Source organism: Heptranchias perlo, chromosome 34 (assembly GCF_035084215.1).
Source record: "Heptranchias perlo isolate sHepPer1 chromosome 34, sHepPer1.hap1, whole genome shotgun sequence".
NCBI lineage: Eukaryota > Metazoa > Chordata > Chondrichthyes > Hexanchiformes > Hexanchidae > Heptranchias > Heptranchias perlo.
In genome coordinates, this window is record NC_090358.1 from 5,469,902 (window position 1) to 5,485,024 (window position 15,123).

At 38.9% G+C, this 15,123-nt stretch overlaps 1 protein-coding gene across 7 annotated transcripts in view; it reads left to right on the forward strand.

The window, feature by feature from the left end:
* The window catches only part of map2k5 (mitogen-activated protein kinase kinase 5), a 241,979-nt gene that overhangs the window by 14,597 nt on the left and 212,259 nt on the right, over nucleotides 1-15,123 (forward strand). For 6 of the 7 annotated variants that reach the window (XM_067971342.1, XM_067971343.1, XM_067971344.1 and 3 more), the window contains exons 2-3: nucleotides 405-453; nucleotides 2,985-3,052. In XM_067971342.1, the coding sequence (XP_067827443.1) occupies nucleotides 405-453; nucleotides 2,985-3,052 (117 nt within the window). Of the gene's footprint in view, nucleotides 1-404; nucleotides 454-2,984; nucleotides 3,053-15,123 lie in introns of those variants that run through there. The other variant, XM_067971348.1, reaches the window with a different exon arrangement.

Consider the following 15,123-nt stretch of genomic DNA (forward strand, 5'->3'; position numbering starts at 1 on the left):
AATGACTGGAGCAACTCTTCCTCCATCCTAGAACCAATGAACTGGGCCATGGATGCAGGTTTACACCTTCGTTTTATATGTTGAGTCACTGATCACAGCCATGACACCAAGGGCGGGGTGGGGTAGACAGAAGGAGCGGAGGGTTAGAACAGGGGTCAGACACTACATAAAGGGAGGGAAAATTAGAGGGAAAGTCATCTACAGGTTGCTGTGGTGCAAGCCTCCAGAGCGGGGTTGGGAGTAAGTAGCTATAATGTATACATCAAAACTGGGTGGCGGAATTGGGAGAAGGCAAGGAATTATTTATCCATTTTTTAAAAATGTATTATTTTTAAATCCATTTTTTGAAAGTAATATCTTCCCAGATCTGCTTTAGAATGACCATTTTTGTTTCTTGCTTTTAGGATGTTATTGGCCAGGTGTTACCAGATACGACAACAACAGCATTTGAGTGTAAGTAAAATAATCAGTGCTTTTGCTGATTTTGATGTTTAATATGTAAAGTATATCCAAATTATAGGAACATCTATTCCCAGATTCTGTTTTGTTGGTTAATTTTGTTTTAATGGCAGGTATTCTGTAGGCTTCATAGAAATACATTTGGTGGAAATGTGCACATTTAGCTTTTTACTACAAAGAATTATTTATTTTTGGCTGCTTATACATTATGTGTGATTAGCTGTACAACATTCCATTGGCATGACAAATTACTTGCAAGTAACTTACTACATGAGTTCAAGAATTTTAAAGATTAGAGTGCATCTGGATTTGGCTGCTGCTTTGCATTTGGTGATTACATTCTTTCATAATTCACTGTTAGTAGAAAATTTAAACTCTAGGAGGTCCAACCTCCTTTTGTATCAGTGCATTTGGGGGGGTGGGGGAGGAACAGGACAGCGCTGACTTGGATCTTTTAAAAACATGCACATATCTATATCCAAAGAGTATATATACTAAAGTTTTTTATGTATAGCACACCCTTCCTGCAACACCTTTCATCGAATCATACAGCACAGAAAGAGGCCATTCGGCCTATCAGCTCTTTGAAAGAACTATCCAATTTGTCCCCCCCCCCCCCCCCACCTGCCCTGCTGTCTCCCCATAGCCATGTAATTTTTTTCCTATTCAAAGATTTATTATTGAATCTGCATCCACCATGATTTCAGGCAGTGCATTCCAGATCATAACAACTCGCTGCGTAAAATGTTTTTTCCTCATGTCGCCTCTGGTTCTTTTGCCAATTACCTTAAATCTGTGTTCTTTAGTTACCGACCCTTCTGCCACTGGAAACAGCTTCTCATTTTACTCTATTAAAACCCTTCATGATTTTCAATACCTCTATCAAATCTCCCCTTAACCTTTCCTATCGTAATTTTCTGTAACATTAATGCTGTCACCCTTTTCTGTCACACTATCTTACTTACTGATTTTCCTTACCTTTATTTGAGCCCTGCAGCTTATGTCTCCAAGGCAGGTGGTGCTGGGGTGCTTTAGCAAGTCATCATTTCTGCCCTGTGGTAATAAAAGCCAGCTCCCACTGCGGAATATTTCAGGCTCTTTGAAAATGTTAATATTAATATTTTTAAAGTACTTAAATAACTTAAAAACTGTTCTCCCCACAGCAGGATGCAGCTTTCAGTTCTGCGGGGCAGTTAGGGGATTGCTAATGGGGCTTTCCTATTCTAAATTCTTTATTCAGCAGCTCCCTCCTGCTGGGTTTTGCTACTCTGGCCTCACCTCATACCAAGCATCCATTCCTTTCCCCTGCTATCCCCATCACACCACTGCCACACCCCAATACACTACTCCCAGATGCTAGAATTCCCCCCATCGCCCTCCCAATGCGGAGAGGTTTAGGGAAGGAATCCCAGTGCTTAGGTCCTCGGCAGCTGATGGCACGGCTGCCAGTGGTGGAGCGATTAAAATCGGGGATGCGCAAGAGGCCAGAATTGGAGGAGCGCCGAGATCTTGGAGGGCTGTAACGTGTCTCGAACTGTGGGGTGAAATATCCTGCTACGGTGCAAACACTGTAGTTGATTGTGAAAACAGTGTAAACCTACAATGGATGACTCTATGCTATGTCATTTTATTTCAAAATGACACTGAATTGCATATAAATCTAATATAAATTGCTGCCAGATGCTCCTCCCTCTTGGAAATAATTGTAATATACTTTCAGGATGAATATTTCAATTTGCTTTATTCTTTCATTGATGTTATTAGCCTCTGGCTTGCTGCTGTGCTCAATTTATCTGCCGTATGATAGTCTTTAAGAATAAAATTAGTTGATGTGTGTATGTTGGAATGAGCTAATCTTGATGGTGCTTGGTCACATTTGTTGTGCTGACTGTATGATGTTTTAGTAAGCAGGGTACAAGTTAAAAGTTGTAACTCAGTGTTCTATTATATATCATGAGAATCTACCATGAAAATCTCTCCTTTGAAACTTCAGTCTTGTAGCACTTGCAGGTATTGATTTGAATGTGGATGGTAACATATGTATCAAATTGCAGAATAATTGTTTAATTTGCTACATGCTTCAGTCTGGCTATTACAAAAATACTGTTTGTATCAACTATGTTAAACAGACCAACCATCAACTATGTTATACAGATCAGGCATTCTATTGTTGTAATGTGCAGTGGAATGAAAACACTCATTTTTCAAACCATATATACAATAATACCTTGGATTGTATGGTAAGTTCATGGGAGCTTACTGTCAACTGCTGTCTTCTATGACATCTGCCTGGAAGGAAAAAAACTTTGTTGACAACCAAAGAAAACACTCTCTGCAAAATCCATATAAACTATAATGCAAGCTGGAGTATGACCTTGACTTTGTTCTAACTTCTGCAACATTGTTGTCTTACAATGCATTCCAAACTGTATTATCCTCTGTATCACACTCCTAGCATTCTCCTATTTAATACAAATTGCATTATCAAACTAAATCATATTTAAAATGCATTTTTGTTTTTAAAGATGAAGATGAGGATGGCGATCGAATCACAGTACGCAGTGATGAGGAAATGAAAGCCATGTTGTCATACGTAGGTACATTTAATCAAAGCCTTTTATAAAGCCCTCCAAACATGCACACTGTGAATGAAAGCAGCACTTCTGCCAGTACAGTACTGTCAATTTTATGTATGTTATTAAGAATTGCCATGATACTATAAATCTTAATGGGAGAGTTAGTTCTTTGGTTTCTCATGTTTTATATTTGGATTAAAAGTGATAGTTTCACTTTAATCTTCAATGTTGTAATGATTGTTGTTACTTTGCCAAATGGGTTGGATAATTTCAGGATAATTTTCTCAGTTTTCCTTTTTTCATTAAGTCTCATCTGCAAACACAAGCTGTATGCAGACATTTATACAGAAGTGCTTTTTGAAAAAGAAATCCAGAGGCAAAGGAATTGCTATTTTATATAGGAGCTTTCAGTAAAATCATCTAGTAAAAAAAATATCATAGTTCCAGGAAGCAAGGAGGAAAAGTATATTGTTAATTGTAAGGTTAACCTAAGATGGCAACTGCACTACATAAAATAGTTACGTTCTTTTTGCATGTTTTCAAAGTTATTTAATCATCCTCTCAATCCTTTGCACCACTATTGGAGTGTGAGTTCTCATGAATGAACTGTGGAGATATTTCACTCATGATTCGTGAGAGTTTATACAATTGAATGTCATCCGACTGTTCAACTGTGGGTAGTATCGCAGCTGAGCTCAATCTTGTTTCCACTCGACAGTTGCACTTTCCAGCAGAAATGGCAGGATAGCCATCGAGAGCAGGACTCCCGTTTGATATTTTTATCTTCCCCACTCCAGTGCTGCTGAGGCATGCCAACAGGCTGAGATCAGCAAATTCAGCAGAGACATGGAATGAAACCTGGAATATTCTGGTTTATATGGCATAGTGCTACAGTGGGAATAGGCCAGTTATAATTTCTATGCAAAAGCATTCAATTAGTATGAATTAGAAAAAAGGTACCTGTACTATATTTTAGTTCTATTTTGGTTGTAATATAAAAACATAGTTCACAGTACAGAAGATGACCATTTGGCCCATTTAGTCTCTGTTGGTTCTTTGGTAAAACAAAACAAAAAACGAATTCCCCACTGTATCTTCCTCCACTTCAAATATTTATTCATTTTTCTACTTAGAAGATGCAATGGTTTTTGCCTCAACTACTGCCTGTGGAAAAGTATTCCATGCTCCAATAACTTCCAATGTACAGAAACATTTCTCCTTTGTCTCTTAGTAATGATTTTAAATTGGTGACCCTTTAGCACTGATTCCCAAATCAAAGGAAATAATCTTACTTTACAAAACCCTTCATAATTTAAAAGAATCTCTATTAAATCTCCTCTTAGCCTTCTCTGCTCCAGTGGAAATTGTCCCAGTATCTCAAGTTTATCCTCAATTATAGTTCACATCCCTGGCATAATCCTAGCTACAGCTTAATACTTCTCATGCACTTGAAAAAGTATGACATCTTGGAATATATTCTACTATTCAATAAAATAAATCTAGATATCATCACTAGTTAAACCATGTGGCATAATAATGGCAGTGTGCTGTTATTCAGTATAATACCTACCAACAAAAATGGCAACTATAGGAAATGGTTTTATTTCTTTTCTGTATTATAGCTGTGTAAGATCTATATAGGGTGAGCAGTGACATGTCTTGTGGTTGAGATGTTGCTAACAAACCAGTAAAACGTCTCAAAATTGGTACTAGCTTGGAATACACTCGAGTCTGTACCACCTTGCAGATAACATTTGAAAATATATCATTTTTAAGAACAGAAAAATTATTAGACCCAACAAATCCATCCCTTTTCCAAAATCACAATACTTAATTTGCCTTCTCACCATAATTCTCAATTTATGCTATTAATTTAAGTGGTCTTCCCTGGTAACTTATTCCACAAGACTATTACACTTTGGGTCACAAAGTTCTGCCTGAAGTAACTTTTTGCTTCTAATTTCCTAATTTCTAATGTATCAATAATGGTATTGAGCATATGCAAATTGAGGCTTGGGTGGCAAGCTGCACACACCGAGAGATTGCTGGGATTTCCTTGCATCAGGATTGCATGCATGGGGATTTACTGAAACTGGAAATACTTTTTCTTTCAGTTTTGGAGTAGTGAAGAAGAAATGCCTAAATGATCTTTGAAGGGAGCACATAAATCAGGGCTTAATTTAACCACCATCACTGGTGCCTTGACTTGCAATAAGCTGTGACCCTCCAGGTGTGGCTTGGCAGCAACAACATTTTAAACTAGCTCTTAAAATTGTATTTGTTGGATCCTGGTGCTTCCAGATCAAAAGATTAACTTTGAGGCCTTCTACATGAAATTGATGTCAAGAGCATTACAGTTTTTTTGCCACCTAGGTATTAAACAGTGCAGTAGCCAAAATAAACCTATTTGTACAACATATGTCATTGTTTATTCCTCCAACAAGCCAAAGGTGGAATTTTTCCTCCTTACAAATCATTGCTCAGGAGTGGTTTAATTTTTTTTTGTGAGCTACCCATTTCAGAACAGATTATTCCATCGCTATAACAACTTTCTTTTGAGTTCTTTTATTTTGAACTTTCAACTTGAAACAGGAAAACTGATAATTATTTAACAATTAAAGGTCCAGATAGTAAAAAAAAAATTAAAAATTTTGGAAAACTTTGTTTGAACAAAAGAAGAGTTCTATACTGGTTTTCACACTGATATAATACTGAATTGTATTCTCAACGTGTCATTAACAGGAGGTTACTCTGACAGCCAAGTTGTGCACTTGTACAGTAATTTAACATGCTTCAAGTGTGAGGCGGATTCAGAATGGGACCAGCAAAGCTGGACAGAGACGAGCTAAATCTTCCAGGGGTAATTTGTGGGTTGTATCATGGTTTCTGTACAGCTCGGGATCAACGTTGGTGTGTGCTGTCATTGGCATTAACTTATCCATCCGTCTACATAGGTTTAAGAGGGACCAGTGCATAGATCTTCAGGAAGAGAGTTCACACTGCTTAATATTTCCCAGTTCTAGGTGGAGCCTATAAATGACAGGCACTCATTACCACATCTCCCACGTGCATAATCTTCATGTTTGTGGTAGGAGGAGTAAGGTTTACTTTAATGGAGGGATGCATCTTCTTGCTGGTGGCAGTGAGAATTGAGCTAGTCTGTGCATCTCGGGCAGATCTTGCGCCCCTGAAGCTGGGCCTAGCAAATAGCAGAGTGGATTCGAGTTTAAATTTTACCATTTCTCTTTTGCTGATTTTGGGCTACTTCCCATTTTTGTGGAGATTCCTAATTTTTTGCAGGATTCCAAGTGGATAAACAGAACTGGATATTGCATTTCTGTAATCACCTGATTTCCAGTGGAATTATTTAAATGGCCACCAAAGGACCCTTTTGATCCATGCAGTAAGTTCTTATGGACGAGGGAAAAGCAAAAGGATAAAGAATTGGGTGAAGTGGTTAATGCGCTGTGAGGTTTGATAATGAGCTGCACAGACCATGACTGTCCCAGGTTCAATTGCTAATCAGGGGACAGCAGTTGGGGAGTTATACAGTTGGCATCAGTGTTCTTGGGCTTGGGAGGGTACAAATTGGCCAGAGTTCCTACTCTAAATTGGTGTTTATTTCCACATTTGGAGAGTGTGAGAGTGTCAGGTGAGGGCAGCATTGAACTCAGCTGTGATGTTTCATATAGTTCATTGGCCTCCAGCAGTCATTGTTGAGGCTCACACATGAGCAATAGGCAGTTTGCTAGGTACCACAGATCTGCTGATACCCATGGAGCCATTATCCACTATGATGCATTGCATTCAGCAATGAGGGGGAATGAGAGAAAAGAAACAGCAGAGGAGGAAGTAAATGAAAGCATTTACCAAAGGGAAGGAGAGGCACAAACATAACAAAGAAAGAAAAACATAAATCACAAGTAGAAAGACATTAAGGAGGCTGAATTAACAGTAAGTTATAAATGTAGTATTTTTGATTTAAAGAATTTTGATTGCACAGAGTGACATGCAAGAGGAACAGTGCAGAAATATTTTCACTGTTTTCAGACTTTATCTCGCTTGTTTTTGTTGTATATATGCAAATGCAAACCAACAAAAATATAGAGAATTATGATACGAGAGCATATTTGGTACTCGCAGCCTCTCTCCAAATCTGAACCTCTAAATCCACCTGAATTTGTGAAAACTAAGCAAAAAATTGATTTAAACGCGTACAAAATCCATTCACAACATTTCTGGGTGGTGTTCAACAAAGCTAATCAAACACTGTAATAGGCTGCATCTTTAGGACATATACCTAGAAAAGAAAGACTATATGTAAAAAGCTATTCTGATCTTGTACAGATGACTGCTGAGGTCACATTTGGAATAGTGTGTGTAACTTTCAACAGCAGTATTGCCATGTCCGTCAATGTGTGTTCATTACTTATTTTCCCCCTTTCTTTCTCCCTCCTTTTTCATATAGTCAATGGGTGTAACGAAAAGATAAAAAGGGAGAAAATAGAATATGAAAGTAAACTAGCAAGAAATATAAAAACAGATTGTAAGAGCTTCTACAAGTATGTAAAAAGGAAGACAGTAGCAAAAATAAACGTTGGTCCCTTAGAAGCTGAGACAGGAGAAATTATAATGGGGAATCAGGAAATGGCAGATGCGTTAAACAAATTTTATATCTGTCTTCATAGTAGAAGACACAAAAAGCATACCAAAAATAATGTGGAATCAAGGGGTATGTGAGAGTGAGGAACTTAAAACAATTAATATCACTAGAGAAAAAGCACTGGACAAACTAATGGGACTAAAAGCCGACAAATCCCCTGGACCTGATGGCCTGTATCCAAGGGTTCGAAAAGAGGTGGATGCATTGGTTATCATCTTCCAAAATTCTCTCAATTCTGGAACAATCCCAGTGGATTGGAAGATAGCAGATGTTACCCCGCTATTCAAGAAGGGAGGGAGAGAGAAAACAGGGAACTACAGGCCAGTTAGCCTGACATCGGTTGTTGGGAAAATGCTGGAATCCATTATTAAGGAAGTGGTAACAGGGCACTTAGAAAATCATAAAACCATGTTGACTCTGCCGAATCATATTATGAAAGGGAAATAGTGTTTGACAAACCTATTAGAGTTTTTTGAGGATGTAACTAGCGGGGTAGATATAGGAGAACCAGTGGATGTAGTTTTTTGGATTTACACAAGATAAGGGCTCATGGGGTCGGGGGTAATATATTAGCATGGATCGAGGATTGATTAAAGGACAGAAAACCGAGAGTAGGGATAAACGAATCATTCTCAGGTTGGCAGGCGGTAACTTGTGGGGTGCCGCAAGGATCGTTGCGGGAGCCTCAGCTATTTACAATCGATATTAATGCTTTAGATGAAGGGAATGAGTGTAATGTGTCCAAGTTTGCTGACGATACAAAGCTAGGTGGGAAGGTAAGCTGTGAGGAGGACACGGAGTCTGCAAATGGATATAGATAGGCTAAGTGAGTGGGCAAGAAGGTGGCAGATGGAATATAATGTGGGGAAATGTGAGGTTATTCACTTTGGTAGGAAGAATAGAAAAACAGAATATTTTTTAAATGGTGAGAAACTATTAAATGTTGGTATTCAGAGAGACTTGGGTGTGCTCGTACAAGAAACACAAAGTTAGTATGCAGGTACAGCAAGCAATTAGGAAGGCAGATAGATGACATGTTGGCCTTCATTGCAAGGGAGTTGGAGTACAAGAGTAAGGAAGTCTTACTACAGTTGTACAGGGCATTGGTGAGACCTCACCTGGAGTACTGCGTACAGTTTTGGTCTCCTTATCTAAGGAAGGATATACTTGCCTCAGAGTTGGTGCAACAAAGGTTCACTAGGTTAATTCCTGGGATGAGAGGGTTGTCCTATGAAGAGAGGTTGAGTAGAATGGGCCTATACTCTCTGGAGTTATAAGAATATGAGGGGGCTTGACAGGGTAGATGCTGAGAGATTGTTTCCCCTGGCTAGAGAGTCTTGAACTAGGGGGCATAATCGCAGGATACCGGGTTGGCCATTCAAGACTGAGATGAGGAGGAATTTCTTCATGCAGAGGGTTGTGAATCTTTGGAATTCTCTACCCCAGAGGGCTTGGATGCTGAGTCATTGAATATATGCAAGGCTGAGGTGGATAGATTTTTGGACACCAGGGGAATCAAGAGAATTGGGGATCAGGTGGGAAAGTGGAGTTGAGGTCGAAGATCAGCCAAAATCTGATTGAGTGGTGGAGCAGGCTCGAGGGGCCGTATGGCCGACTCCTGCTCCTATTTCTTATGTTCTTATGTCCTTCAACATTGATGCCAAATGTGTCAGTGTCCTGTGATAAGTTACTTTGTGTATGTGTTTTGTTAAAATTATTTTTTCTTCCTTTTGGTAAAGCAGTCAATACTGGGGATTTGAAGTAAACATTCTATGATGAGTCATGTTTGTATAATAGCCGAATGGATAAGTTGATCCCAAATATAGGGTTGACTCCTAAAGGGCCACCAAAATGAGAGGTGAAGAGTTCATTTCAGTTCATAATAATTGGACTTTTGATTTAAGGTGACTGAATAATTTGTATGTTTTTATTATATGGGACTTCAGGATTTTTACTGGTGTGTTGGGGATCATACTCTACATTCTATCCAGTTTTCTATAAAAACCATATATCAATGGGGCTTGATATTTAATAAACATTCAACTCTATAGTAAAGACGTTTTAAACCACTGCAGTCTCATCATTGGCCTTTCCTGGAAGGGGTTGACTTTGGATTTTCAAGTTCCCCTGGCTGTACATATAAGCATCTGCAATACAGATTATTGTTGTAAACCAGTGACTAGTAATCTTGAGTGGGCCAGAAACATGCATCCTGTTTGTGTTGCTGTGATACTAGGATTTCTGTCAAGAGTAATGGTGGAATGTGAAATATTTGTTGTACGTTTATATGAACTGTGAAATATACCCAGCAGTACAATTGTAGATTTTGAAGTACTGTGGCTACAAGTTTGTCACTAGTGGTAGGAGCAATACAAGTTGCTGAATTTCAAGAGTATTATACAAGAACCATGATGCACAACACTAACGTGTATTAGCTTTAGTACAATGTTTCCCTGTAGTGTGTTTAGTCTGAAATAATGCACTAAATATGCCTTATGACAAATGTTGTATGCATGTAAATAGTAGAGCTGCTTCTTTCTTCCTGCTCCCCTCAAAACCACACACCATTTCCAGGTCATTGGACTTTCCAATGTTGCTCAGTAACCAGCAGCTGGGAGGTGGTGTATAAATGTGGTGCAGCTTGGCTCAACTATTGTGCTTGTATTTTTCATAGAATAGAATCATAGAAAGTTACGACACAGAAGGAGGCCATTCGGCCCATTGAGTCCGTGCCGGCCGAAAAAGAGCTATGCAGCTTAATCCCACTTTCCAGCACTTAGTCGGTAGCCCTGTAGGTTACAGCACTTCAAGTGCACATCCAAGTACTTTTTAAATGAGTTGAGGGTTTCTGCTTCTACCACCCTTTCAGACAGTGAGTTCCAGACCCCCTACACCCTCTGGGTGAAAACATTTTTCCTCAGCTCCCCTCTAATCCTTCTACTAATTACTTTAAATCTATGCCCCCTGGTCACTGATCCCTCAGCTAAGGGAAATAGGTCCTCCCTATCCACTCTATTTAGTCCTGTCATAATTTTATACCTCAATTAAATCTCCCCTCAGCCTCCTTGGTTCCAAATAAAACAACCTCAGCCTATCTAATCATTCCTCATAGCTAAAATTCTCCAGTCCTGGCAACATCCTCGTAAATCTCCTCTGTACCCTCTCCAGTGCAATCACATCTTTCCTGTAACGTGGTGACCAGAACTGTATGCAGTACTCAAGCTGTGGCCTAACCAATGTTTTATACAGTCCTAGCATAACCTCCCTGCTGTTATGTTCTATACCTCGGCTAATAAAGGAAAGTATCCTGTATGCCTTTTTAACCACCTTATCTACCTGTCCTGCTACCTTCAGGGATCTGTGGACATGCACTCCAAGGTCCCTTTATTCCTCTACACCTCTCAGTATCCTCCCACTTATTGTGTACCCCCTTGCCTTTTTGCCCTCCCCAAATGCATTATATCTCACACTTCTCTGGATTGAATTCCATTTGCCACTTTTCTGCCCACCTGACCAGTCCATTGATATCTTCCTGCAGTCTACAGCTTTCCTCCTCACTATCAACCACACGGCCAATTTTTATATCATCTGCGAACTTCTTGATCAAGCCCCCCACATTCAAGTCCAAATCATTAATATATACCACAAAAAGCAAGGGGCCCAGTACTGAGCCTTGTGGAATCCACTGGAAACGACCTTCCAGTCGCAAAAACACCCATCAACCATCACCCTTTGCTTCCTGCCACTGAGCCAATTTTGGATCCAACTTGCCACTTTCCCTTGGATCCCATGGGTTTTTACTTTTTGACCAGTCTGCCATTTGGGACCTTGTCAAAACCCATGTACACTACATCAAACGCGTTACCCTTGTCAACCCTCCTTGTTACCTCATCAAAAAATTCAATTGTTAGCCAGACACGACCTTCCCTTAACAAATCCATGCCTTTCTAATGACTATTTATGCTGTCCCTCAATTGATTCCAATAATTTGCCCACCACCGAGGTTAGATTGACTGGCCTATAATTATTTGGTCTATCTTTTTCTCCCTTTTTAAACAATGGCACAACGATAGCAGTACTCCGGCACCATGCCTGCAGCCAGGGTGGATTGGAAAATGATGGTTGAAGCCTCTGCTATTTCTTCCCTTGCTTCTCTTAACAGCCTGGGATACATTTCATCTGGGCCTGGCGATTTACCTACTTTCAAAGATGCTAAACCCTTTGATACTTCCTCTCTCACTATGTTTATCCCGTCAAATATTTCACACTCCTCCTCCACCTCCTCCTCCTTAACAACAATCTCTGCATCATCCCTCTCTTTTGTGCAGACAGAAGCAAAGTATTAGTTAAGAATCATGCCCACATCTTCTGCCTCCGTACATAGGTTACCTTTTTGGTCCCTAATAGGCCCTACTCTTTCCTTAGTTATCCTCTTGCTCTTTATGTATTCATAAAATATTTTTGGGTTTTCCTTAATTTTACTTGCCAGTTTTTGTGTAATGAGTTTTTAAAATGTTCTGCCTGGCGTCCTTTTGCATGCTTAGTTGATACTGGTAATTTGTTGTGTCAGGAATTGTTTGGGAAAGAATCTGTTTTCTGCCACTCTGTGATGCCATGTTAATACACCATCTTGGTATGCCTTGTGACTACCTAATGTTCCTCAGATTATTAGCGCCGACTCTATGTTTTTGAATTTGTGGGTTTTATCTCGTGACTAAATGACCTTCGATCAAAACAAAAAAACTTGCCTGCCATGCATTTTATTTTGAAGTTTTTTTTATTTGTAAAAGTTTTTGCAGGTAAGATCTACAACAAACAACAAAAACAGTGTGTTATATATTTATACAAAAAATACAAGCACATAATTATGGAAAGGCAGCCATTTTAAAGTGATGCCATTAATCCTGCAAATATTGAATTTACTAGGATGAAAGTTACTCACAGTTCAACAAGATTGGGAGGTGATCCCAAAATTGTGAAAAAATTGTGATCCAGAGCAGCCAGTAAATGCTGTCAACTTTGGGTATCTGAATATATTTGTATTGAGCTGGACTGTATTCCAAGGAGGGCCAGCACACCCAACAGGGGAGTTTGACGATAGTAGGAACACCTTATTAGTGGATGACCACTGTGATTGAAAATTCTGTAGGCTGGGTGTGCATTTATGTAGTGTTCTTTGCAATGGCCAAATGCAGAAAGGAGTTCTAAGATAACTCCAGACAAAATGGGACAAAGTTTTTTTTTGACATTTCCAAAAGTAGTTCCATAGTTACTGATCAGATCATCATGAACATTAAGAAAAATAGATTTTAATGATTTTTTCCATTATATAATAGCTGTATGCACCATAAATTTTAGTATCCTTTATGCATTACTTAATAGTTACAGCTCATTAAAAATGAGCCCCAGGGCTTTTTTAAATAACACTTTCCACAAGAGATGGCTTTAACCCCTAAAAGACTATTATAAAATTAGTCTGTGTTGCACTGTGGGATAAGAGGTAATAACTTGACAGTGTTGTATTTTAAATTAGATTAAACTGCTGGCATAAATTAATTGTATTTGGTTAAAATTGTGCATAGAATTGTCAGTTTGAAGATTTTGTTTGAACAGAGTACCAACAGCTGCAAGCACCCCTTCTGCAATCTCAAATTCTCTTTCTTCAGCCTACTTCCCACCTCATCCATGATTCAGGTCTTAGCAAGCTATAATTTCACTACCCTAGCCAGCTTCGGTTATAGGTAATGGTTTGAACCTTTAAAGTCAAACCTTTACCATTTTTCGTAATGATATTTTCAGCTAATGTTAAATAATGGGAATGAAAGTCAGAGATCTGGTCCACCTTTAGAAAATGCAAGGCAGAAATTGATAGGGCTATGGGGAAGCTCTAACTAACAATTATACTATTCATTTCTTTCTACACCGTACACTATCTCTTGTTCAAAGTAGGTGAGCAAGGCGAATCTGCATCTAACTTCATGAACTCAAAAACGATCTTTATTAATCAATTTTATGTTAACATGAATTTATAGAAAATCAGCTTACCTCATTTTCCTCAACCACTGTCCACACTTTCCAGCAGCAGTTGCTGGATAGGGAGAGGGAGTAGGAACTACGTCTGGCTGGTTTTATTTGGCTGCACTACTGCCAACTGAGCAGTGATCAGCAAACTCAGCACGGACCGGGGACTAAACGTGGGACCTTCCTCATCTGTATGGGTCAGTACTACTTTTGCTTACAGAGCCTTTAGAATGACTAACCCAGAGTTTTGTGATGCTTTTTTAAAAAATAAAAACATAATGTAGCAACTGTCTAATTGAAGTGGGGTAAATGACCCACTTTAAGGCCTTTGCCAATTTTCCTCAGTAACCAGAATTAAAAGCGCACCATTGAGTTAACCCCACCCCCCACAAGGCATGGGTGTTTGTGTAACTGGTGTATCTTTAATTTGATACATTGACCAAATTCTGATACATCTTTAAAAAGAAGTCACTTATTTTTTTCCCTGTTTAATGCAATCAAATAGCTCACTATTATAATTGTACCTGTCATTTGATACTGTATGCTATCAGGACCACCATAGTATCAGTGGTATCTTTTTGTTCCGTGCCACACAAACTTATTGAAAAGAGCCCTTTGTGGGAGGGCGGGGGATCTTTTTAAGAGTATATAATATTGTAGAATATTGAGTTGTGAGAAAGCTATGGTAACAGCCACAGTTCTGCATTTTTTTTATTCCACTGTCATTATTTACTAATTATGCAAGTTTCACTTTGGCTATTTGTAACCTTGTCAAAATAACTCAATTGTTTCCACTGTAATTCACTTTAAGGTGTATCTATTAATTCATATTAAAAGAGAGCTCCCATTATCCTAATTAAGTAGCATCAACTGTAGTATGATCTCCCAATGTAAATTTTAATGTATTATGAATATTTTTGAATGCCAAATTCACACCATCCCCAGCATGGCTGGTGGTGTAATTTTAAGATACCTTCATATGGTACTCAGTATTGTTTGGTCCCAATTTTAATAGGTCTCGTGCAGCCAGCAGTCACACAAAAAATGCTAGCGGCCTTGAAAACTCAGTTAAAAATGGATCTTTCCTACAGTTTGCCTCAACAAATGCGGCAAGTTTACTTTATTATTGCTGCGCAAAACCTGTGAATTGGGAGCTAGCGGCACTAGCGCAATATAAAAGCAGCTTTAGTTTCAATAGCAGCATTGTTCAGAGACTAGCTATAATTTCCTGCTTGCTGAAAGTGCTAAAGGCAACGGTGCCTGGTGTAACTTTGTGGCAAGAGAGGGGAGGAGATTGCTTCAGTGATAATGGAATAATAATTTCCCTTCTCATTTTCCAGTTATCTATACAATGGGGCTATTTTAAATGGGTGTGTAGTGGGTAAGCCCACTGTTATTTCACTT